Genomic DNA, 23,332 nt, shown 5'->3' on the forward strand with positions numbered 1-23,332 from the left:
GCAATTTGATATTTCACTGTGTTGATAACAAAGGTGAGTCAGGCTTTAGGAATGGAGCTTCAACTGTATAATAAGACAGGACTTTTAGCAATGCCTGGTTCTTTTCACTAGCTCAGTTTTTCTCTTTTTCTACAAGGCCACCCACCCAGTCATACATCAGAGTCAAAGAATCATTGAATTTGAGAGTTGGAAGAGAAGTTGGCATGAAAGAATGGTTGAGAGTGAATGTTCCATTGAACTAGACTATGTCTGCAGCCAAGCAAAGGGCTAGACTCAAAGAATAAACGCCATTCACTACACTCTTCTAGACCAGGGAGTGTGTTTGGTTGAATATGTTTCCTCTAAGCTTTCAGTCTAAACCCCCAGTTACCTTCAAGCTTTTGAATGCATAGAGTCTTAGGAGTCTAGTAGATATTGCCTCTGCCTCTGGGGTCATTGGCTGCCACTTTTTGATCTTTATAATAACAGGGCTTTCTAGCATGCAGAATTTCTGGCAAGATGGCCAAGATGGGCCAGGGCAAGAAAATAGCCATAGTCGTTTGACCATCTAAAGAAGGAGGGGCCACTCAGACTCACTGGGAACACTGCTATGTAAGGGTGAGCCCCTCTTACCTCTGAAACATTGATCCGGCCCTCCTGGAAGGAGCAGGTGGTGGGGTCGTGCGTGCAGAGGTTGCGGTATTTGCACCAATGGCAGCGGAAGGCGCTGTTGACACAGGACAGGCACCTGCAAGGACAGAGACTGTGAGAGGCAGAGAGAAGGGAACAAAGAGGGAAGGTGGCATGTGTCATGATTAAAATCTGTTAACCTGTGTTTAAATCCTAGTCTGATTCTCATGAGGGAAGACTGGTGGGCCATCCTCTAGCACCAAGAATTGTGGATTCTCCATCCATGACATTCACGGGAACAGAACATTGGAAAGAAAATGAGACCAGATAACAGTGTAACTTACAAAGCAGTGGTGTGCTTGTATAAATAAGCTCATGAGAACTGATTATTCGCATTTTCAGGAATTTTGCAAGCTGGTAGACATCATGGTGGTCGTTTGGAATTGACCATGATGGAAATAGTTTCGCCACAGAATTTGGTAATGCCGCCAACTAGGTTTTCTTCCGATGCTGGTAGCTAAACATTTCCCAGGGCCGGGCACGGTGGCTCACGCCTATAATCCCAGCACTTTGGGAGGCCGAGGCCAGTGGATCATGAGATCAAGAGATCGAGACCATCCTGGTCAACATGGTGAAACCCCGTCTCTACTAAAAATACAAAAATTAGCTAGGCATGGTGGCACATGCCTGTAGTCCCAGCTAATCGGGAGGCTGAGGCAGGAGAATTGCTTGAACCCAGGAGGTAGAGGTTGCGGTGAGCCGAGATCACGCCAATGCACTCCAGCCTGGGGAATGAGAGAAAATCTCTCGAAAAAAAAAAAAAAAAAAAAAGAAAAAAAAAAACATTTCCCAATATATCACTGCTTGTAAAGACAGGGTAGCTGACAGAGCACCAGGACAGGAACTGGGCAGATCTGATTCTAGTCTTGCCTCTGCTGCAGCCACTGGGGTCACGCTGAGTAAGTCACTTCACCTTCTGAATTGGAGTATCTTCATCTGCCTGTAATAAAACATTCCTGTCGATGCCACAGGGCTGTGTGGTGTCAGATGAGATAACGCATAGAAAATGGTTTTGAAAAGTGCCAAGCTAAATGTGAGCATTATTGTCAAGGGCTTAAATTACCTGTTATTTCAACCTCCTAAATAACATTTGAGTGTTAACGATTGGTTCACATCATCTGTGTTACTGGGCTTGGATGAGCCAACAGTATTAAGTGGTAACTTTGCCCCACTCCCCCAGGGCCGGAATAATAGAGTATGCGCGTGGTACGTGCTTTTCTTGCCAGGGTGAGCACTTCTTTCCTTCCAGTTTCACCTGGAGACTGTGTATATTCTTTTGGCTCTCTGCGTGTGACCAGGTCATTATAATGGAAATGGGTTTTGTAGGTGGGATTCGTCTTGCTCCTCCTTGCACCCCCCTACTCCAGTCGTTCACAACTAGGCCAATCTGGAATGGACAGGACCAGGTCTGCAGTCTGGCGCCACCTGGTGGGGCTCTGTTACCTTTGGGTGGTTGGGGCTTGATCCAGGGGTCACTGGTTCACAGGTCATAGTATGTTAGGTAGGTTAGCTCATTTACACTTCATCTTCCCACGCAGAGCAGTTTTATCCCGTTCTCCATTGCCCAGACTTTTTTCCTTTCTGAGCTTAGGCCAATGCTATCTCATATACTCTCAGACAGACTGGTTCTCGGCAACATCTTACAGTTCAGCAAGTAAATAATGAAAATGGACCAAGGGCCTATGGAGGATGGTTACTGGGGCTCTTGCTAGATGTGGCTCTTCTGCTGGCTATTTTTGTGACCTTCATTGTAGCACTAATCTTCTGTGGGCCTTAGTTCACTTTTTATATTAAACGGAGGGGACTAAACTTGATTCCATGACTTTTAACTATGAATTCCCGGAGTAGAGAAGGGCAAGAGACAGTGTTTGGCATTAAAATGGAATCTTGGCTCTCAAGGAGACCTGCTTTTCTTCTGTTAAAACTTGCTGCCTGTGACAGCATCTGTGTTGACATAGCAATACGTCTTTGAAAGTGGTGACATCACACTGGGCTGCCATGGAGATAAGAGTGTTCTCACAAATAATGGATTCCATCACCACCATGTTGGAGTTTGAGAAGGAGGTAAGAGATTCTGTCGCCAAGACGCTTGCCATTCCCAAAGCAGGGTTTGCTGGGATTCAAATGCAGTGGTCAGTGGGCAACTTTGTCTATTTCAGCTTCAGTCCCTTTCTGCCCTCCCTGGTTCCCACCAGGCCATTTTCATCACTTGTTCTGTCTTTCTCAGTACATCTATTTATTTGTCCCAATAGGGCTCCTTCCTTGACTACTGTAGAGACCCAAGAACTCCAGAAGATTATTTTAATTATGAAAATCAAGTTCAGAAAAATGGAGAATAAGGAGGACTAACTTATTTGCCTCTTCTAATGTCTAAAGATTCCTTTAGGGTTTAGCTGCAAACAGACCCTCTCCCCACCTTAATTGCTGAGCCCATCATGCCCATAGCTTGGATCCTACAGACTGGATGCCCCTGAAGTCCTGCCTATCATGTGGATCCCAAGTGGTTCCTGCCCTGGGCAATGGGAAGGATGAGTCCGTAAACATTCCCAATCACTGCTTTCTCTGATATGGAGCTGTTGATCGACCTTTCCCTTTGCTGAATGTCCAGGGGTTTTGGTCCTATGACCCTTATGTGGCTCTATTACAGGGACCTGTGTTTCCTTCTTTCTAAACCAAATGGTGCATGAGTTCCCAGCTTCTGTGGGAAGGGTATCAGTTTGTCTATGAGAGAGGATCCACAGAAACTCAGTAGGGGTTTCGCTCCCTCCATTTCTGACCCTGCTTTTTTTCCTTGTGAAATGTCCCCAGCTTCTCACAAAGTTGTGGGGTCTCATAGGTTGTGGGCACCAATTGGCAGGCATCCAGCTGCTGGAGATGGCTGGTGAGGTCAGTAGAGCTGAACTTAAGCCCCACCGAAGGCTGTGGTTTAGCCTGTCTGGTTTCCCTTCCTCTTGAAAATATTGAAGGATGGATTTAAAATATGGTAGAGTTAAGGCCTCCGCTCCACCTCCCCAGTCCAGGTCTTTGTGTCATGGGCTGAGAGAGGCTATTTTCCCCCTTCCCTGCTCCTCCTCTGTGGGTGACTGTGTGCATAGCTGACTCCCTAGCTCGTAGTTCCTCTTCATCTTGTTGTGGGTGACATGTACACATTCCCCTCACTGTCAATCTCTACCTTCAAAGTCACCATTAAGTGATGTAAAATGAAGAACTTTTTGTATGGTTCCTGTGCTATGACTCTCTTTTTACTGTCTTGGCCTGAGAGTTGGGGGTAGGGTATGTTGGGGTGGGGTCCAAGGATCCAGAGACTGTGGGGGGAAATACCATTTGGTTTAATATGGTAATATTTATATACCATGCACTCTGTCCAAAGTGCCAGACCCCATGGGGAAACTGTGAGGTGACTACAACATGGTTCCTGTCCTAAAGGAGCTTAGCATCAAGGGAGAGAAACCCCACACCCACATCCAGACCCAGAGCAAAACCCTCCCCAATAAGCACTTACAGTTGGTGGGCACTGCAGTTGTAAAACTTGAACTCGGTGCTCACAAATATCTTCCCTGTCTCCTTGGACCTCAGCTGTAGCTCCAGTCCGAACCAGTCTGGAAAAACCAACAAAAGGGATAGGGTTGGGTAACAACGTAAGGACCCAGTGGACAGCCACAAGAATAAAATGAAGTCATGAAGCCACGCCAGGGCTCTCGTGGGACACAGATACGATGTGGAACCTGCCTGAATCGTCTCTTCTCCCCCTAGGGGAGTCTCTTTGATTGAATAGCGGCCCACCCCTCAGACCCAGACTTCCTCTGCCTGCAGGGAGGAAGAAGCAGATTCCACGGAGCCCATTGCCTTGGTCAGCCATGTTCCGTTACTGAAAAGATTTCAGAAATACTAAGTTTGAGCCCCAGGTTCTGAGGAGAGACCTGCTAAAAAACTCCTGATGGAAGCCACTGCATTCCTAGGAGGGTCGGGCCATCTGGAAAGACAGTGTGTTCTGTACAGCCTTCAATCAAAGGGGAGCAAGTGTTTTCCTTCCTGAAATTCACTTTGGGGCATGACAGCTTGTTTTCAAACTCAAGCACATTGTCTAAGCCAATATCTGGTATAAGAAGCCAATACCTGTACCCGGTTCTTGTGACCACACCCCCCAGCTCCCTCAGTAGAGAGAAGCCCCTCATGTGCAGCTCTCATGGCAGATATTTCTTACCTTGATCCAGCGGGATGACAGGGACATCCTTGGGCCCAGGTGAGATGCAGATGACCTGACTCCCGGATACCTGCCCCTCCACCTCTGTCAGGTTCCCAAAGGCACAGGCGATTCCCGCAGATAGATCAGGAGCATCACTCACTACCAGGCTGAGCTGTGAGAGGAACAGAGAGGCTCAGGGGCAAAGAGATGGCACCAAAGAAAGACCTCAGGAGACCTGAGCTCCAGGCCCAGCCCTGCTGGGACCAACTTGCTCACTGATCTCCCCCGACCTCATCTATGAAAGAAGGATGCTGGTCTAGGTGGTCTTCCAGCTTTGACACTGAACAGTTAGTTAGTCATTAATTATTCAATGTGTGCAGGGTCAATGGTCTTTATTAATATTATTATTAATTAATGTTTCCATCTTCTCCAGCATCAGAAAGCACTAAGGGGTGGGGTGCTGGAGGGAAAGGTATCAAAATTCCTCTAACCCCTGTTCATTTCGACGTGAAAATTAACGGCAAGGCACCATGCAACCGTGAAAGCGAGTCACGAGCTGAGCCCCTCCCAAACAAGGTCTTAGCTGTGGTTCCAGCTAAGTGGTTCCTGTGGTTCATGTGGTTCCTGGGAGTAAATATCACCAACCTGGAGGTTTACCAGGAGCTCACCAGGTTGGTGGAAGATAGCTGGCTCCTCACCCTGGCTGTCCTTCATTAAGAGGCTACTTATCAAGTTGTGGGTTCCCTAGAGTTTCTGTTTCTCTGTTCCATCTGGGCTCTCTGTTCTCTAGAAACTCTGTTGGAATGGATCAGTAGGTTTATAAGGAGCTCAGGGGATCAGAGAAGTGGCCACCAACTGCTTGATGTCTGCTATTACCTATGGGTTCCGATCATCTAGGCCAGCGGTTTTTAGCTTTTTTTGAGTTTGAAGATCCTCTTTTTAATAGTAAAAATGTCAGACTCTCAGGGGAATCCGCTGATTGAGAAAATATTTAATGGCAAAATGCTGCTGTAAATCCACCGCAATTTTAAACGAGTTTGTAATCAATTACCACAATACAGCATCTAAGTGTTATTTGAATAGGTAAGAAACGCAACTGGCTTCCTTTGCCCATGAGGAGTGCCCATACAGCTCATTATGATGACATTCCGGTGGCTTCCAAGTTGAGGACTGTGATGGTTTGGTGGGGGTTTCCCTTTGTTTTATTTTTAATTTTTAGTAGAGACAGGGTCTCACTATGTTGCCCAGGCTAGTCTCAAGCTCCTGCGCTCAAGCATCCCTCCCACCTCAGCCTCCCAAATTGCTGGCATTATAGGCGTGAGCCACCGCGCCCAGCCTGTAGGTTTCCCTCCGTCTTCCTATCAATATGCAGTGGCTTTCTCAGTCCCAGTGGGCATCACCTAGCCTTTCCACACATTTGTTGGCTGTTGAATCCCTGCCCCAGTTTTGTTTCCATGGGGCCAAGAGACTTAGGTACAAACTCCCCTGTCTGTTTCCTCAGCGCCCTGGGAGCCAAAACTCCTGGTGGGCATGAATGAACTGAAATCTTGGAAGGTTCATTAACTAATTAACATTCGTGAATGCTCATAAAACCTTCAGAATGAAATAATAATGCAGGGCCTGAGGACATAAAATATTTTGGGTTGTACCTTGACAGATAGTTAAGGGATATTTTATTCTCTTTAATATTCTCTTTAAGCATACACTGACTGACTTCGAACTGAGGCAGTCTCTCTCTCTTGCTCTTATTCTTTCCCCCCACCTCTCTCTCTCTCTCTCTCTCTCACACACACACACACACACACACACACACACACAAAGACAACTCGCAGATTTCTGTAACAGAGCGCAGCGAGTACAGAACTGTAAACACAGCAGACACTGAAGAATGTGGTGTTCGGTATTGGATTGTATTATATGGCAGATGTTTGTTACTAAATGCAAAATCTAGATTTACAAAACAGATCAATGGGTAATGAATTTGCAGGGGGAACTGGGGAAGGACTATGCCCTTTACAATAGGCATTGCCATAGGTTTGCTATAAACGTAAAGTGTCCTTACTGCATTTAAAGTCTGATCAATTTACAGATACTCATGCAAGTGTGAATGGAGCACACACACAGGTGCATGCTCTGTGCTCCCTCTCCCCATGCCTCTGGTTGAGTTACTTACCAGCCGGCTGTGCTCAGACACTGAGATGCTGCTGGGATGCACCTCGAGGCTCACACACTGGCTGATGCTGGCAGCAAATCGATTAGGTTCCCAGGCCTGTTGGCATTTGTCCCTGCGGGAGCACCTGCCATAAACACAGATTCACAAGAGGTCAGGCTTCTGGAACCCATCTGTTTGGCTCTACTGTCTCCTGGGCAGGAAGGGGGTTTGCTGCCCTGTGACCTATGTTCTGTCTTCTCAAAAATACTTTTACTGTACTCCAGAGGGCTTCGGTGACTCCCAGACAGTCTCTGTCGAAGTTACAGACAGACCAAGAGGGAAGAGGATTAATCCCCAACAGGAGAGATGCAGTTTCGACGTAAAGAATTGTTACCGGTGGAGGGTGTTCAGGTTCTTGACGTCTTGAGCAAAGAATTGGACAAAACGCACAAACAAAGCAAAGAAGGAATGAAGGGATTTATGGAAAATGAAAGTGCACTCCACAGTGTGGGAGTGGCCTGAGCACAGGCGTTCGAAGGTCCTGTTACAGAATTTTTGGGAGTTTAAATACCCTCTACCTGGAGTACGCCCTACATAAGTGAAGAGGATAAAGTACAGTTACAAACTCACGTCCAGCCAGTGGACACCTACGGAGAGGATATTTTCTGTCATAGCTGAAGTGCGAATCGGCCTTATGTTCCCTGGCTCCAGACCCTGCTTCCCTGCCTCAGAATGACTCTTTACAGCAGTGTGGGATGCTAAGGCCAGCGAGTGAGGGCAGCCTGCGGGACCTGAGGAGCCGCACAGCCATGGGCTAAGCAAATGAACTTTGGGGCCAAAGAGCCTGGGTTCCAACCCCAGACCTGTTACCTACTAGCTGTGGCCCCTCGGACAAGCTACTTCATCGCTCTCTGCCTCAGTTTCCTCAACTGCAAAAAAATGAGGATCAGCCAGGCACAGTGGTTCACACCTGTAATCCCAGCACTTTGGGAGGCTAAGGTGAGGAGGATTGCTTGAGCCTATGAGTTCAAGACCAGCCTGGGCAGCATAGTGAGATCCCATTCTAAAAAAAAAAATTAGCTGGATGTGGTGGCACGTGCCTGTAGTCCCAGCTACTCAAGAGGCTGAGATGGGAAGACTGCTTGGGCGCAAGAGGTGAAGGCTGCAGTGAGCTATGATTGCTCCACTGCATCCTAACCTGGGTGACACACTGAGATCTTATCTCAAAGAAGAAAAAAGGATGAAGATGGTGATAATACCTACTTCACGGGGTTGGTGTAAGAATTAAAGGAGTCAGGGCTTAGGAAATGGCCTGGCACATAGTAGGTGCCATGACAGTGTTAGCCGTTATACTATTGATGTTAACGGTGCTGATGATTCACATTCTCATTCTCCTCCGGAGAAATTTTTAAGAAAATAGGAGAGGATCTTGGCAGTGTGGGGCAGTGTGCATATGATTTTGTGGGTGGATTAATGGCTATTTGAAGGCAGTGGCCATGTTTTATTCATTGGGATATTCTACCTGTCACATGGTATATTTTAAATAAATGTTTGTGTCAGGAAATAATGCCTTGAGACAGAGAGACAGACACGGGGCTGCAGCCAGGGCTGCCTGTGTCGGAAAGCATGCTTGGCTGTTTCTCCCAACGTCTTCATCTCAGGCTCTAGGCTCCCCTGCCCACAGTGGCAGGTGGGCAGGTGACACCAGCACTCAGGAGTGTCCGGTTGCTGCCTGCCTTGTCACATGGAAACCCGCTCCACGGCTGGTGCGTGTCCAAACCAAAGAGCCGTCAGGACCCTAGCGATTCCACAATCAAGCAGTGATTCGCACCCTACCTCCCCCCAGAATCCTCCCCGCTTCCTTTTCAGGCACATAATGGATCTAAATATGAATGCTGTCAAAGAAAAGAATTATTGAGGTTTAAGTGAATCCTTAAGATAGCTCTAAAGTGAGCTCTTGACTGGAGCCTTTATCTCATTGACTCACTGAAATGGCTCTTTTTTATCATACTATTTATGGCAACAGCTCTAACAGAGATAAATAGCCTTGGAGACAATAACACACTTGCAAGAGCAAGGCATACAGAAGAGACAGGACGGCTTCAAATCCCCCAACCCCTCAGACGCTCCTCAGCCCTTGGCCTCCGTTAAAGGGGCCTCCGTGGGGACCTGGGAGCCGCAGGTTGCCCCATCTCCTATGCCCGATGCCAGGCTGCTGCTGGCAGGCGGGAGAGCGCTGCAGGAGGGTCTGGTGAGGAGGAGAATGCCCAGATGTGGAGAAACCTCTGGGTATAAACAGCAAGAATCTTGTTCTCCATGAACTCTTGGGGCAAAGTAGCTGGGAGATGAGTGCTCTGGTAGGCAGGGAGGATTCTCTGAAGAGTTAAGGAGTTGAGGGGACAGAGGACACCTGGGACCACCCTGACGTGGCTCATTCCAGCAGCCACAGCTGACCTGCACCAGAAGGAAGACAGGGTGGTTTGTGGCTGCAGGGAGACTCAGGCATTGCTGATGGATCTACAGACACTTGTTCAAGTTGGGGAAAGCAGATGTCCTTGCTGTTGAATAAATGATAATCCCCGATCTATAATTTTGGTGTGTTCTACATGGGAGAAGTGCCACAGGCTCGGAAGTTGAGAGGACACAGTGGGGGAGGTGTGGGGAGCAGGAGGTGCCTCTGGACATGACCACTGCAGAGCAAGAGGGCAGGCAGCCCAGGGCCCTTTGCACAGAGCTGGCAGCAGGCTGTCAGGTTCTTTGGAGAAAGAAATTCTCTCGAGGAAAGACCCTGCCTGCTGGCTGGTGGGCAAGGAATGGAAATGCACCCCCTTTTGCCATTCCTGGAGCTCAACATTAGCATCTTTACCACTTGTCTGACCTAAATGGAGACACACTGTCCAGGTCTGCTAAAAGCATTTCTGCAAAACTTTCTGAGGAATCTCTTACCTCCAAAACCCAAGCAGAGAACCCAGTATTCACGGGCTCGAATCCAGTCCAGATTTTACATCTGTGAGGCGCCAGCCTCTCTCCCTCCCTCCAGAGCCCTCCCAACACCTGCTGCAGAGGCTGGAAGCCAAGAGCTATTGTGCAGGACCCTGAACTCTGGCCCTCCGCCTCCGCCTCCACCCCAAACCCAGCTCATTTCATGGAGATGCTTTGCTGGCTGGCATGGAGCCATGGAGTTTCCAACTCCATTGGGCAACAGAATTCCTAGCCAGCTCCTGCCTTTTGGGGTTTTCACCCTTTCTCTTCCCCTGGGGCCCTTCAAATTAGGAAGTTTAAGTGTGATTTAGCATTTAATATTGAGTTGGTATTCAATGGCAGCTGATGAGGCCAGTTGAAAGTGAGATGTGAAATTCTTGGAATCATGAAATAATGAGGCCAGCAGGGTCTTCCCAAGGGTACAGGGTCCATGATAATTAATCTGATTTGTGTAGCCTCTTCTGGGCTTCCTTATTTCCAAAGCACTTATTATTTCATTTAGTCTTCACAATTCACCTGCGAAACAGACATTTTCCCTAAACAGCAATGGAGAAACAGAGGCCCGGAGTTGTCAGGGGACCCATCCAGGCTCACACAGCAGTTAGCTGGAGTCTAAGCCTCTCAGTGCTGATGAACCACCATCTGCACACTCTTGGCACAGAGGGGCACCTATTTCACTGAGGAGGTTCTGGGGAAACCTCAAGACTACTGTTTCCCTTGTGAGTTCTTTCAAACACACAAGGATATAAGCACATCCCTTCAGAGCAGCTGGAGGGCTGAATTTGGAAGTAAACTGAGAGAGGCAAAGGCCCTGTACTTAGAAAGAAGGCCCACCCATGGGCTCTTTGCCTCTTTCTGCTCTCAACACTGAAGCCACGATTAGAATTGCTGCTCTGAAAAGGACAGTTCCTCTCTCTCTGCAAAACGCTATCATATCCCATCATTCCAGGAAAGCCCCGGTCTTCTGCATGCCAAACCCCTTTCCAGTATAACCCAAACTTACATGTTGTGCAGGGCACACCAGCCACAGTGAGGGTCCCCCGAGCTCAGGCACTCCCCACAAGTCGTATACTGCTCACACGACTCCACGGGGACCCTGGTGACCTGGCAGAGAGAGGAAAGACGGTGCAGTGAGGTTAGGTTGTGACGATTAGCAGGTGTGTGTCAGACAGTCCTGCATGTGCTCACACTTGTACTGTCAACTCCCCTAAAGAGGTGACAGTGGTGGCAAGTCATGGGCTCAATGTCCCCAGTCTCTTTACCTGCATAAGGCAGGTAGGCTAAGCTGAATGTGTTTCTGAGTGGCAGGCCTAAGACTTCTTGCCTTTGCCAGAGGTGGCAGCAAATCCCCCATCTATTTCTGCCTGCCACTAGCATCCTCCCGAGTCTGGCAAGCCAGTGGCAAGCACTGAAAATGGTTAACTCTGTTGAAAGGCTATTGAGTGGCACAAACTCATCTCTGAAGAGCTTTCAGCTGGGCTTGGGCTGAGACATCCTGCCTACACAGAAAACATTCAAAAAGGGAGAGGAGAAACTTTTCCCATCAAATAATATTCATAGTATGGCACAGACTCTTTACAACCAACCAAATATACCACCTGGATCCAATTATCCCATTCTCTGATGCCTGCATTCAGTTTCTCTAGTAAATCTCCCATCCTTTGAAAAGTCTGGCTAAATGGGAACATCCACAGAAAAGAGCAGCCTGATTCTGTCTTGCCTGGAAAGTGGGGATCTGCAGATCAAGACCCTGCCCCCCCGGAGACTGCAGCCCTTGCAAACTCCTCCTGGCCTTCTGCTGGGGCCCTGCAGGGACTTGAGCTGGGCCTGTCTGGATATTACTCACCCCCACCTGCACAGCAGGAGTGACAATAAAGGCTAGGCACGGGGGTCAGAGGACTGACGTGTTCCAGTTGATATGTCCTAGGTGTCTGTTGCTGGCTGGGGCAGGAGGCTGCTGGGCTGCAAAAACATTTGCTGGACTGGGAATGGGTTCTTATTTGTTAGGGCATAGAGGTCCCCCACCTACCGGATGTGCAAAAAAGTAAAAACATAACCTGTGGTCCAGCAGCACAGTGTTCCGCCTCTGGCAGGGGGACAGATGATATGATGGGGACGCCTTCACGGCATCCTCCTGAGAGGCTCAGGATGGATCCTAACACTGTTCATTCAGCAAATGTTTATCAGATGTCAACCCTGTGGAGCTCTGGTGCTATGCAATACAGAAACAATAGCGAACAGCACACAGATTCTGCCCTCGAAGAACCCCAGAGTCCAGTGGGAGTTGGTAATTACAAGCCGAGGCTTGCTCTACATTGTGCTGAGTTTTTGTTGTGTGGGATTGGTGTGAGTGCTGAGGGTTTGGGGAGCTTCGAGAAGAGGTGACCAGGGGATGGGCGTGCCTTAAAGGGCAAGAGGAGGTCAGATGCAGAGACCTGGAAAGACAGGCCAAGCTGAAGGATTATGATGAGCAAAAGTGATCATGGGCAAGTTCACTATAAACCTAAGTGTAGGGTGTACAGTGGGTGGGTGGGGAGAGAGAAGAGCCTGCTTTCCTCTCCTGGGTGTCCTCACCCATGCTTGCTATGTCAGCACATTTAATATTTCATATTACGAGGCTTTTCTGTAAGTCAGTGACATGATCAGCTTTAAATATCCCTGACCTCCTTTTAATAATACAAACATGAAATGCAGGGAGATGAGTGTAAAATCTTGCAACTTTGTTTTAAAAAAAAATCCTGGTACTCTAAGTATAGGATGGAGGATAGCTGATTTGAAATAGCTCAAGTGTAACAGACCTGAGGGTTTGAGTTGACTCAAAGTCAACTCAACTCTAAGTCTGATAGGACCTGATAGGGTGATGTGATAATGAAAGAAGCTATTTTGACCATGGGCTGCATCGGGGTCAAGAGAAGCCACCCCATACCGGGGAGTTCAGAGTTCAGGTCTCTGCCACCTGCCCTAGGAGGGGGTATTGCTCAACCAGAGATCCTTCCCGGAGGGTGGCCAGGATGGGGTGGAATGCAGAGGTGGTGTCTGAGGTACAGCAGATGAACCTGGGATGTTTGTTTAGTCCAATGAAGTGGAGTCTCAAGGTAGTCATGGAGGCTGCATTCCTGTGTTCAAAGGCCAACAGTACGGCTGCAGTAGGACTCATGAGTGAAAAGTTCAGCAAAGCTCAACATCCTACAACAGCCTCGATTTTCAAAGGAACACCTGTCACAGGGGTGCATAAGCAGTCAAGGTGACATTCATCACGAAGGCTGTAAGAAAGGACTTCTGCCCTCAGAGGAAGGTCACATTAGTCCCTTCCAATTCTGACATTCCAGCATTCTATTTCCCACAGTTTCTGTAATTCCTCCTTGAGACAGTTATGTTTATGATTTTTGTCCTATACAACTTTACAGGTAAAAGATAACGTGCAGCCACCACCACCACCAATTGATTGCATACCGCCTTCAAGAACAACCCTTGAACCCTGCCTCATGGCCCACGATATCTACAAGAAACACCTTTCAGGCAGGTATCTGCTGGAGACCTTCTAGTGTGCCTCTCCCGGGTCTGGTGACTATGAGCCCTCTGAGATATCACAGACCCTGGCTGCCTGGGATGCTTCCGCTGGCCCCCTCCATCCACTCTCTGAGGCCTGAGAGCGGCAGTCCAGTGCCTAGCCTCCTTTTCTTGGGTTTCGGGCTCCTTGTGAGTGATGTCTGCATCTGGCTGCAAATTAAAACAACTGTCTGCATTGCATTCGGCCCGTCTGTCAAAACACAGCCCGGCCCTCAGCAGCTGGGAAAAGGGGCCCTGAATGGGAGCAGTGTCTCCAGCAACAAAGCCCACTTTCACGCCAAGTGCCATGGAGATAGTGAAACCCTGTTCTTCTCCAAACATGAAACCAATAGCACAACTATTTTTCCTGTTTCCTGGGCCCTCCTGGTGGGATTTTTTTTTTTTCTTAATGCACTGAGTTGAAGAGCAAAGTGAAACAGGAAACTTGTAAGTTGGTGGGAGTTGGGGGTGGTGGTCTAAAACTTGAATTATTCTCTAATAGCCACACACAAACCAGAGGAAAGAAATGTCACAGTGACCGGGAGGACACCCTCAAAGTCGGATGTTCCCAGGGGCCTTCTCTGTCTCCTATATTCATGTGCTTCTATATTCATTCGTCAGCCAATATTCATTGATCGTGTCCTCCATCCAGGCCAGTGTGCTAGGCACTTCAGAATAAAAACAACAACAGCATTAAAACACAACTAGCACCTTCAAGTTGCAAACAGACTAGCAATAAAAAGCAGAAAGCAAGATGTGTTCTAAGAGAAGTATTCAAAGAGGGCTGAGGGAATTGAGAGCAAGGAGAAAACACTGCCTGTGTATGTGCTGCCCAGGACAGTCGCCACTAGCCATCTATGGAGTCCATAAAGGACCAAGTTTAAGCCTGCACAATCAGGAGCCACTTCAGTGTGCACCCCAGGTGACAGCCCAGCACTTGCTCTAGGGCTGGGTGGGTGGGGAGGGAGATGTCTTCAGAAGCCCAAGAAGGAAAGGGAGTTTTCTTCTGGAGAGTGTCCACCGCGTCGGGCGCCCTCTGTCAGGGCTGACTCAGAGATTAATGGGACACTCTATGATGCTTTAATTAACATTTGTTTATTATTATTGCATTTTAATTATGCCTGAGGCTCCTGGCCTCCTCCACTCTGAGTGCTGGGATCTGGGAGTGGCTGGCTGGCGGGTGAGTGTGGCAATGGGAATCATACAATGGGAGGGCGCCCTTCCTCCTGTCCCCCCACGGCCTTCTCCCCTGGACCCGAGGTGCTGCTTCAAACTGGATTCCACCCTCACGCTCGCCACTCTTTTCTGCTTGATCTTATGGCTTGTAATTATGCCTTTAATGAATATAACTGTCCTATTAAGTCATTTACTTAAGAAATACTCTTAATTAAAGGTGACTCACACTGTATTCTTGGCTCTCCTGGCCCCGGGGCCCCGCGTCTCTGGTGCCTTCCTTGGCCTGATTCAGTGGGGTCAGGGATATATGGGAAGGACTTGGCAGGGGGTGCAGACTGTGGGGCAGTTTTCTTTCCCCAACCGTCTCCATTCAGCACACGGCTAGCCCACAGGGTGTGAGGCCCAGTACAACCGGACACACTATCAGATGATTAGAGGCGGTGGGGACAAGTCACTGAGGGAAGATGCTGAAGCCAGCCTTTTTCCTGAAGATCTTGAAGAGCATGGTGGACCTGCAGTGTTTGGACCATCCAAGGTTAGCCCAGGAAGGCCTCAGAGGCCCTGAGAGTGAGCCATCCTGGACAGGGTCCTGGGCAGTGACTCCCATCCGGAGCAGACACATCACCCTTCCCACAGAAGAGTTTCCCAGTGGTAGGCATAAGAACAAGCGCCCTTTGCCAATTGAGCTTGGGGACAGAGAATCAACACTGCATCTCTGCCACCCTATGTAGACACGTGGAAGGGCCTACACGGTTCTCAGCACTTGTGTGGCTCTTCGGAAGAAACGCCGGAGGTGAAAGCAGAAAACCTCACAAGACTCTGACAGTGGCTCATGCCGGAGGCACATTTAGTCCTTAAACATCTACTGAGCCTTACATTTTGCTCAACCCTCTGTTAGGCATCAGGGCTACTTTCTCTCCCCTCCTGGAGCCCATGGTTCAGTTGAGAACAAAACCAAGGAAATATAATCTCAATATGGTGGGACAGACGCCACAATAGAGGTAGAACCATGACAGTCGTGGCTCAGACGACAGAGAGTGGCAGCTCGCCTCAGGGCGCTGCGGCAGGAGCACTAGGTGTTACAGCGATCTGCAGGATTCCTTTGCAATCATGCAAGAGATACACAGAGGGACGAAAGGAACAAGGGAAAGCTGTGCCCCAGGCTGGCAGGCCCCTCCGAGACTGAGAATTTAATCCCCTGCTTCCCCGGAATCTGCCCTCACCCCTGCCAGATGGTACACCTGTCCCCACACGTGTCCCCTGCTCCTGACACAAGGGAAGAAACAGAGGCCTTCCCAGTGGCTGGGAGCCAGGTGGCAGGGGTGGGAGGTGGCACAGATGCCCGAATGGAGCACCAGTTGGCCTCATCAACAGCCTCCTGGTCCCCAGGGCTCAGGGCAGAGCACACAGCAGCTGAAGCTGATGGAGCTGGCTCCCTGGGCCTGTCTCCTTTCCTTTGTAACTTCTCTTGGTGGTCCCTCCCTGCAGCGCCCCCCCACCGCCACCTTCAGGTTTGGAGGGTCTCAGAGCCACCTTCTTCTCTTTCTCCCAATCCAAACCTGTTTTCAAGAAAATATCTGACACTCATTTACACACACAGCTGATGGTGGATTGAAGAGAGACCCCCGCCGGCGCTGCTGTATGGACAGAGATCAATAACGCAGTCACAGCGATTCTGGAAGAGGGTTTTGGCATTTTCGAAATGCTTTCACACACATTATCTCATTTGATCTGCACAACCCCCCAGAGAGGAAGAGAAGACAGGTATTGTTATGCGTTATGATTTCCACTGATCCACCAGGAAATTAAGGTCCGCAAAGGGCGCTTAAGTCCTCACTTGCAGTGAGTGGCAAAGTGGCCAACTGGAGGAGAATCCTCCGCAGCCCATGATGGGACGACTATGTGCTCTTCTCAGATACACTGCAAGGGCTCTTTCTGAGGGACGAGGAGGGAGGAGGTGGCCCAGGAGTCCATCCCAAGTTCTGAGGCAAGAGCAGAGCAGGGATCAGGTGAACTGAAGCAACCTGAGGGCAGTGAGGCTTCCACTTCTCTGCACCCTATAGCTCCTAGTACCCAGGAGCTGTGAATTGATAGAATAAATGGGTGGGTGGAGTTTTTCTTCTTCACAGGCTTACACCAAATCTTGTAAGCCTTTCCATAAATGGGTGCAATTAACATGGAGATGTTGATTTTCTGCCTGGCAGCCTAATGTGCTATCCTTCCCTTGACACTCATTCAGAGTCCTCACAGGGAGAGAAATGTGGGCCAATGGTGGGGGAGGCCTACCCAGCCCCCGACCCTGGCCTTATTCTGTTAGGCATAGAAGCCAGGGCAGATCCTCTGGGGAAAGTCCAGGCCCCCTCCCTCCTCACATGCCTCTTACTCCATTCCCTTTGGCTCAGCAAGTCTCCAGGGAAAAACAACCACAGCTCTCTCTGACCTTCAGCAGGAAACAGCTGATGTCTACTGGATGCCTGAAGCAACACCTTAATCTCAATCTTCCCTGCTGGGATCAGGTGAGGGATGCAGCCAGGAAATCATGTCCGCTGGGATCTGCTGCCTAAGGGTCTCGGGGAAGGGATGGGCACTGAGGTCTCCTGACAGCTGGCAGGCTCCTGGCTGGCCCCATCTGGCCCCGAGCTGGGCAGTGTCCCGAGCTTGTTGAATGGAGTGAGGGAGCAGGAACCATAATGACAACAGCTGCATGTATCCAGTATCTACTGCATGCCAGGCACTTCACATAGATTACCTCATCTAATCCTTACACCAACCTTTCCAGGGAGGCATTCTTAGTCCCATTTTACCTATTAGAAAACTGAGTCTCAGCTTGGGTAACAAAAGCAAGGTCATCTGCCTTGTAGGGTAACAGAAACAAACTGGACTCTAAGTTTGTCTAATTCCCACACGGATGCAGCAGGGTCCAGGCAGAGGCAAGGACTACAGAGGGAAGGCCCATTCTCCTGGAGCTGTCCCAAAAGCGGCTGCTGCCGGGGCCATTCTTCTTCCTAGAAAGAACGTCTTTCTGCTTCCTAGGGCTGCTGGACGCTGCGGTTATGCTCACCCGCCTGACCACTGAAAGTCTCTGAGCCCATTTTACTCCCCTCTGTTTTCTAACAATGATTCAGCTGGGTGAATCAGGAGCCAGACAGCAAGAGAGGTGATACCAGAAGGTGAAGAGGGACATAGATTGGGGAGGGTAGAAGATTCCTTACTGGATTTTGTTTTTTAAGACACAGTCGGCCGGGCGCGGTGGCTCAAGCCTGTAATCCCAGCACTTTGGGAGGCCGAGGCGGGTGGATCACGAGGTCAAGAGATTGAGACCATCCTGGTCAACACGGTGAAACCCCGTCTCTACTAAAGCTACAAAAAATTAGCTGGGCATGGTGGCGCGTGCCTGTAATCCCAGCTGCTCAGGAGGCTGAGGCAGGAGAATTGCCTGAACCCAGGAGGCGGAGGTTGCAGTGAGCCGAGATTGCGCCATTGCACTCCAGCCTGGGTAACAAGAGCAAAACTCCGTCTCAAAAAAAAAAAAAAAAAAAAAAAAAAAAAGACACAGTCTTGCTCTGTCACCCAGGCTGGAGCACAGTGGTGCAATCACAGCTCACTGCAGTCTCCACCTCTCGGGCTCAACAGATTCTCCTGCTTCAGCTTCCTAAGTAGCTGGGACTACAGATGTGCACCACCACACCTTGCTAATAATTATTATTATTTTTTGCTAGAGACAGACTCTCCCTATGTTTCCCAGGCTACTCACAAACTCCTGGGCTCAAGGGATCTCCTGTCTCTGACTCCTAAAATGTTGGGATTACAGGCGTGAGCCATTGAGCCCTGCTGGACTTCTTTTTTTAAGCCTAAAAAAGAATGGAGGGGGCTGTGAGCAGGCTCCACATTTTCCATCTGAGCCTCCTACAAAATGTCACCAAGCCCTCTGTTAGCACAGCTTGGGCAGTGGCCGAAGCAGGGGTTTTCTGTCCCGGTCTTACCATTGATTAGCCGTGTTATACTTCAAGACCCTCATTTCCTTATTTTGAAATAAAGACAATACCTGTCCCACCTATCTCTGGGGCTCATCAGGGAGCGGAACATCTCCGAGCCCACCCTTTCAGCTTAGGTTTTTCCTATGAATCAGCTTCCCAGTAATTAATGTGAAGAACTCATTATTGTTTGTTCTCAGCGTTAGAGCCATTTCTTTAAAAATCAATAGTCATGCGTCCAGATCCCCTTAAATTCTCATAAAGTAAATACCAACCCAGCCTCCTGCCTATCCTCTGGGCTGTGAAAGCCACGTGATCGACATCATTAAGAAAAACAGAGGCACAAAAACCCCAGAAAACCAGCTGGAGGTTCCGGAGACTGTGATTGCAACTAAAGCAACACGCAACCTTCTGACCAGAAGCTGACCCAGGGGCTGTCTCCTAAGAACTCCTGACTATCTGGAGACCTGAGGGCGGAGTGCAGTTCAAAGAGAAAATCTATTTTTAATGACTTGGGGGAGAAGAGTATAGTGGTTGAGTAATTCAGAGTAATTAAAGCTATCTATCACTCAGAGAGGAGTCCAAAGTTGGTTGAACTTTTCAATGACAATTTTTTTCTCCTCATTCATAAAAACTCAGCAGAGGTCCTGCAGCAGTCAAAGGGGAGAGGACAATAAGAAAAGAAACTTCTGGCTCCATACAGTGGAATTCAACCCTTGGATGAGTGCTGGGGCAGCGACTGCTCCTGAAACCTGTTTTCAGGTAGAGGCCATATTTTGTACCGGTTTTGTACTTTGAAAGGGACAGCCCTCAGCTTCAAACCCAGCTTCTGTGCTTATCAGCCATATGACACTATGTAAGATGTTGGACTTTCTTGAGCTCCAGCTTCCTTCTCTGTAAAAGGATGACAACAATGATATCAATTTCCCAAGGTTGTTCTGAGGTTTACGTGATGTCTGTGCATAGAGACTTGCACACAGCTGGTGCTCCATAGTGGTAGCTATCATGCTCAGTCTCTAGATGCAGACCCCACTGAAGGTGGCAGTGTTTGCATGGAAAAGCTGCAGAGGGCCCTGACTTTGCACTCCTATGATGGGTCACCTTGCACCAGCCACCCAGCATCTTTGAACTGAGATTGCCTATCTATGACATGGGGAGAATTATGTCTGCCCTTTGCATGAAGAGCCATCCAGGCCCTGTAACTGCCATCTTTATTACATAATCCCAGTGTTGGAAGTGTGCTGAAACTCAGGATCCTTGGCTGAAAAAAGTCAAATTAAGCTTAACTTGCTAAGGGTAAAGGTAAAACTTGGGCAAGGTAAGACTACAAGAGGGCAGGAAAGCTTATGGGCAAGGCAGGTATTCCAAACACCACACCATGTTTTATCAGAGAAGACTCCTGTGCCAGAAGCCCCAGTAATATTAGCCAGAAATACTCGGGTGGTAGAGGTAGGACCCTTTCTCATTCCAGTTTTTGGAAGGACCTACAAAAAAAAACAGAGATGCTGATACTATGCTGTCTCCATGACAACAGTAGATTTATTCAGTTAGAAAAAGCAGCTGGGATAGGAAATGGGGGATGAGGAGGATTTGGGAACTAGAACCTAAGAAATAACTAAAACAGGCCTCTCACCTGGGGACCAGATGCCTGGGATTAGCCAGGTCCTACAAAGCTCCTTACAGGGCCTGTATTGACTGGCCTACCCCAGGAGGGGGAAAGGTGATGATGGCATGGGGTGGGGTGACAAGACAGGGATGGCCCCTACCCACTCATTCCTACTCATTCATTCCACAACAGTTGTTTGCCCTGATCTGGTTCCAGTGAGGCCGCGTGACACACAGAGCCCAAGTCTAGCCTTACCACAGAGCTTGACTTCATCCAAGAGCTGGGCATCTGCCTAACAGGCCTCTGTCTCAGGGCCTTGCTCTTTGGATTTCTACTTCCCCTGCCCTCCAGTCTCCAAGAGAGCATGAAAGAAGGGGTCTGGAGCTCCAGTTTATCTCAAAGGCTCTCTCTCCTCTTTTTTTTTTGAGATGCAGTCTTGCTCTGTTGCCCAGCCTGGAGTGCACTGGTATGATCTTGGGTCACTGCAACCTCAGCCTCCTGGGTTCATGCAATCCTCCCACCTCAGCCTCCTGAGTAGCTGAGACTAGGACGTGTCATGTGCCATGTGTCTGGCTAATTGTTTAAATTTTTTTATAAAGACGGGCTCTTGCCATGAGGCTTAGGCTGGTCTTGAACTCCTGGGCCCAAGCGATCTACCCGCCTCAGCCTCTCAGTGTTGGGATTACAGAAGTTAGCCACTGTGCCCAGCCCTAAATGCTCTTTTTAATGTAAAGTGCCTATGGCCTTTTTTAAGCATGGAAGGTGAGGTTTGGAGTGAAGAAGCAGCTGGTAAGATAGCTGGGGTAACAGCGTCTCTGCTGTCGTCTGAATAGAAGGTCGAAGCTATCTTTAGTGTTGTCTGAGACGAGGACTCAGAATTTATATTTGGGAGAACCCTTTTATAATAGGGAAAGTGGGGTCTTTAGGTCACTGCTCCTGAAAGAGAGTGATGGCCTAAAGACCCACTTTGCCTATTATAAAAGGGAATTACAAACTAGCTCCCTTTGGCAAAGTTTTTGGAACAGGGCTCTGGTCCCCAAAACCCTCTTCCTGCTCTGCTGTTGGCATTTGCGGTTACTGATATATTCTTGTAGGTTTGTAGGGACTCCTTGTTTACTAATCTTTCATCCTCGATACTTCCCTTAGAATCTGTTTCCCCAGTTATGAAGGGACCTCAGGTTGATGTTCTCAGGTCATCGTTACATAGGGTGGACAGTGTCATCAAACGGTATGAGACAGAATCAGAGTTGGTGAACCCCGATTGCCCAAGGCCTTCTTCACGGCACCAGGTCAGCGGCTGTGTACATGAGGAAGCAGGGGGCTAGCTCAGCTCCATCCATAGATGCCAGACCTGGGACCAGCCTCTACCTCTCTGCCTAAACTGTTGTATGACTCTGAGTAGGTAAGAAACCACTGGAACCTCATGCTGTAAAACAGAATTTTGGTTTTCAGTGAACACCATGGAATGCATCTTCTCCACTGTCTCTCAGCTCTCCTATCTCACCATCCGAGAATTAGGCGTCTTGCCCTCTCTGACACATCAGACCTCCTGATGGTATTCTCTCTGACTTTTCTTGGCATGCAGAATGACTGGTTCCTTTGGGCAGGACTATAGAGAATTGTCTTGTCCATCACAGCTTCCTAGGATGAAGTGAGTGAGTGGATGACTGTGTGTGTATGTGTGTGAACGAGGGCTGCGGGGGGAGGGATAGAGGGATGGGGAGGGAGATGGAGGATAAGAATATGTGTTAAATCTCTGCCTAAGGGGAAACAAGAGTCTCCTATGCTAACATGAGAACATTTGAATTTGCTTTTTGTATAGAGTTCATTTATTCATTCCTGCCATTCATTCATTCAACCCCGGCAAGGTGGTGATCTGAGAGGCAGGGAAGCTCCTAGGCTTTGCTGGATCTTGTGCCTCTGTGTTGCTTTGGGAACATTTATAGACTGGTCATTTGGACAAGACCATTCCATGGAGGCAGCAGTGACCACATGGCCTCAGAGCTTTGCCCCCAGGGGTTGGTCAGTGTGGGTTGATTGGCGTGACCTTGTGAATCTGCATCCAGGTATATTTGATTTATAACCAAGTAGACCTGAATGTGGTTGAAATTATAGCTGGCACATATGCTTTGTGCATTTCCTTGTTTATTCATTTATTTGCTTAATCATTAGTCTATCCACCATGAGTTCATTCATCCATCCACCAGATCAGCTATATATATAACTTATACCAAACTTATCTGCAGCTGAAGAAGAAATTGAGGCACAGAGAGTCTCAGGGAAGTTGTAGAGCTGGGACTCACACTCAGGCAGGCTGGCTACAGAGCCCATGTTCTCAACTTTGACGCCATACTGCCTCTTAGACATGAAGGATAGCATGGGCTAGGAAATGCTAAGCCCTGTGCCTTGCCGATAGCTGATAGTTATTATTAATAAATATGTATTAAACACCTACAATATAGTCTGTGTCTGTTAAGTTCGCAGAGCAAACAGGTATGATCTTGATCCCAAAGTACTCATAGTGTTGTCAGGAAGATAGACAGAGCTCCCAAACTATAATGAAATATTAGCAATATGACTGATACATGGTAAAAGCTATAGGAGCTAAATGGAAGTCCAAATCAGGGAAGGCTTTCTTTCTTTTTTCTTTTTCTTTTTTTTTTTTTTGTGACGGAGTCTTGCTCTGTTGCCGGGCTGGAGTGCAGTGGCACGATCTTGGCTCACCGCAACCTCTGCCTTCTGGGTTTAAGTGATTCTCATGCCTCAGCCTCCCGAGTAGCTGGGTAGCTGGGATTACAGGCATGTGGCACCACACCCAGCTAATTTTTTGTAGTTTTAGTAGAGACGGGATTTCACCATGTTGGTCAGTATTGTCTCGACCTCCTGACCTTGTGATCCACTTGCCCCAGCCTCCCAAAGTGCTGGGATTACAGGCATGAGCAACCGCACCCATCCTAAATCAGGGAAGGCTTTCAAGAGGCAGTGTGTACTGATAATCTCAGCCAAAGAAACGCAACAATAAAAATAAAATCTAAAAC

At 48.6% G+C, this 23,332-nt stretch overlaps 1 protein-coding gene across 2 annotated transcripts in view; it reads right to left on the bottom strand.

The window, feature by feature from the left end:
- Positions 1–23,332, bottom strand: part of PLXNA2 (plexin A2) — a 219,016-nt gene that overhangs the window by 67,662 nt on the left and 128,022 nt on the right. For both annotated transcript variants that reach the window (XM_032289097.1, XM_032289098.1), the window contains 5 exons: positions 10,993–11,093; positions 7,029–7,152; positions 4,874–5,027; positions 4,172–4,268; positions 613–727 (listed from right to left, as the gene is read on the bottom strand). In XM_032289097.1, the coding sequence (XP_032144988.1) occupies positions 613–727; positions 4,172–4,268; positions 4,874–5,027; positions 7,029–7,152; positions 10,993–11,093 (591 nt within the window). The remainder of the gene's footprint in view (positions 1–612; positions 728–4,171; positions 4,269–4,873; positions 5,028–7,028; positions 7,153–10,992; positions 11,094–23,332) is intronic.

The sequence above is a fragment of the Sapajus apella genome, unplaced genomic scaffold (assembly GCF_009761245.1).
Source record: "Sapajus apella isolate SASKATOON/1434 unplaced genomic scaffold, GSC_monkey_1.0 scaffold22, whole genome shotgun sequence".
NCBI classification, from domain to species: Eukaryota; Metazoa; Chordata; class Mammalia; order Primates; family Cebidae; genus Sapajus; species Sapajus apella.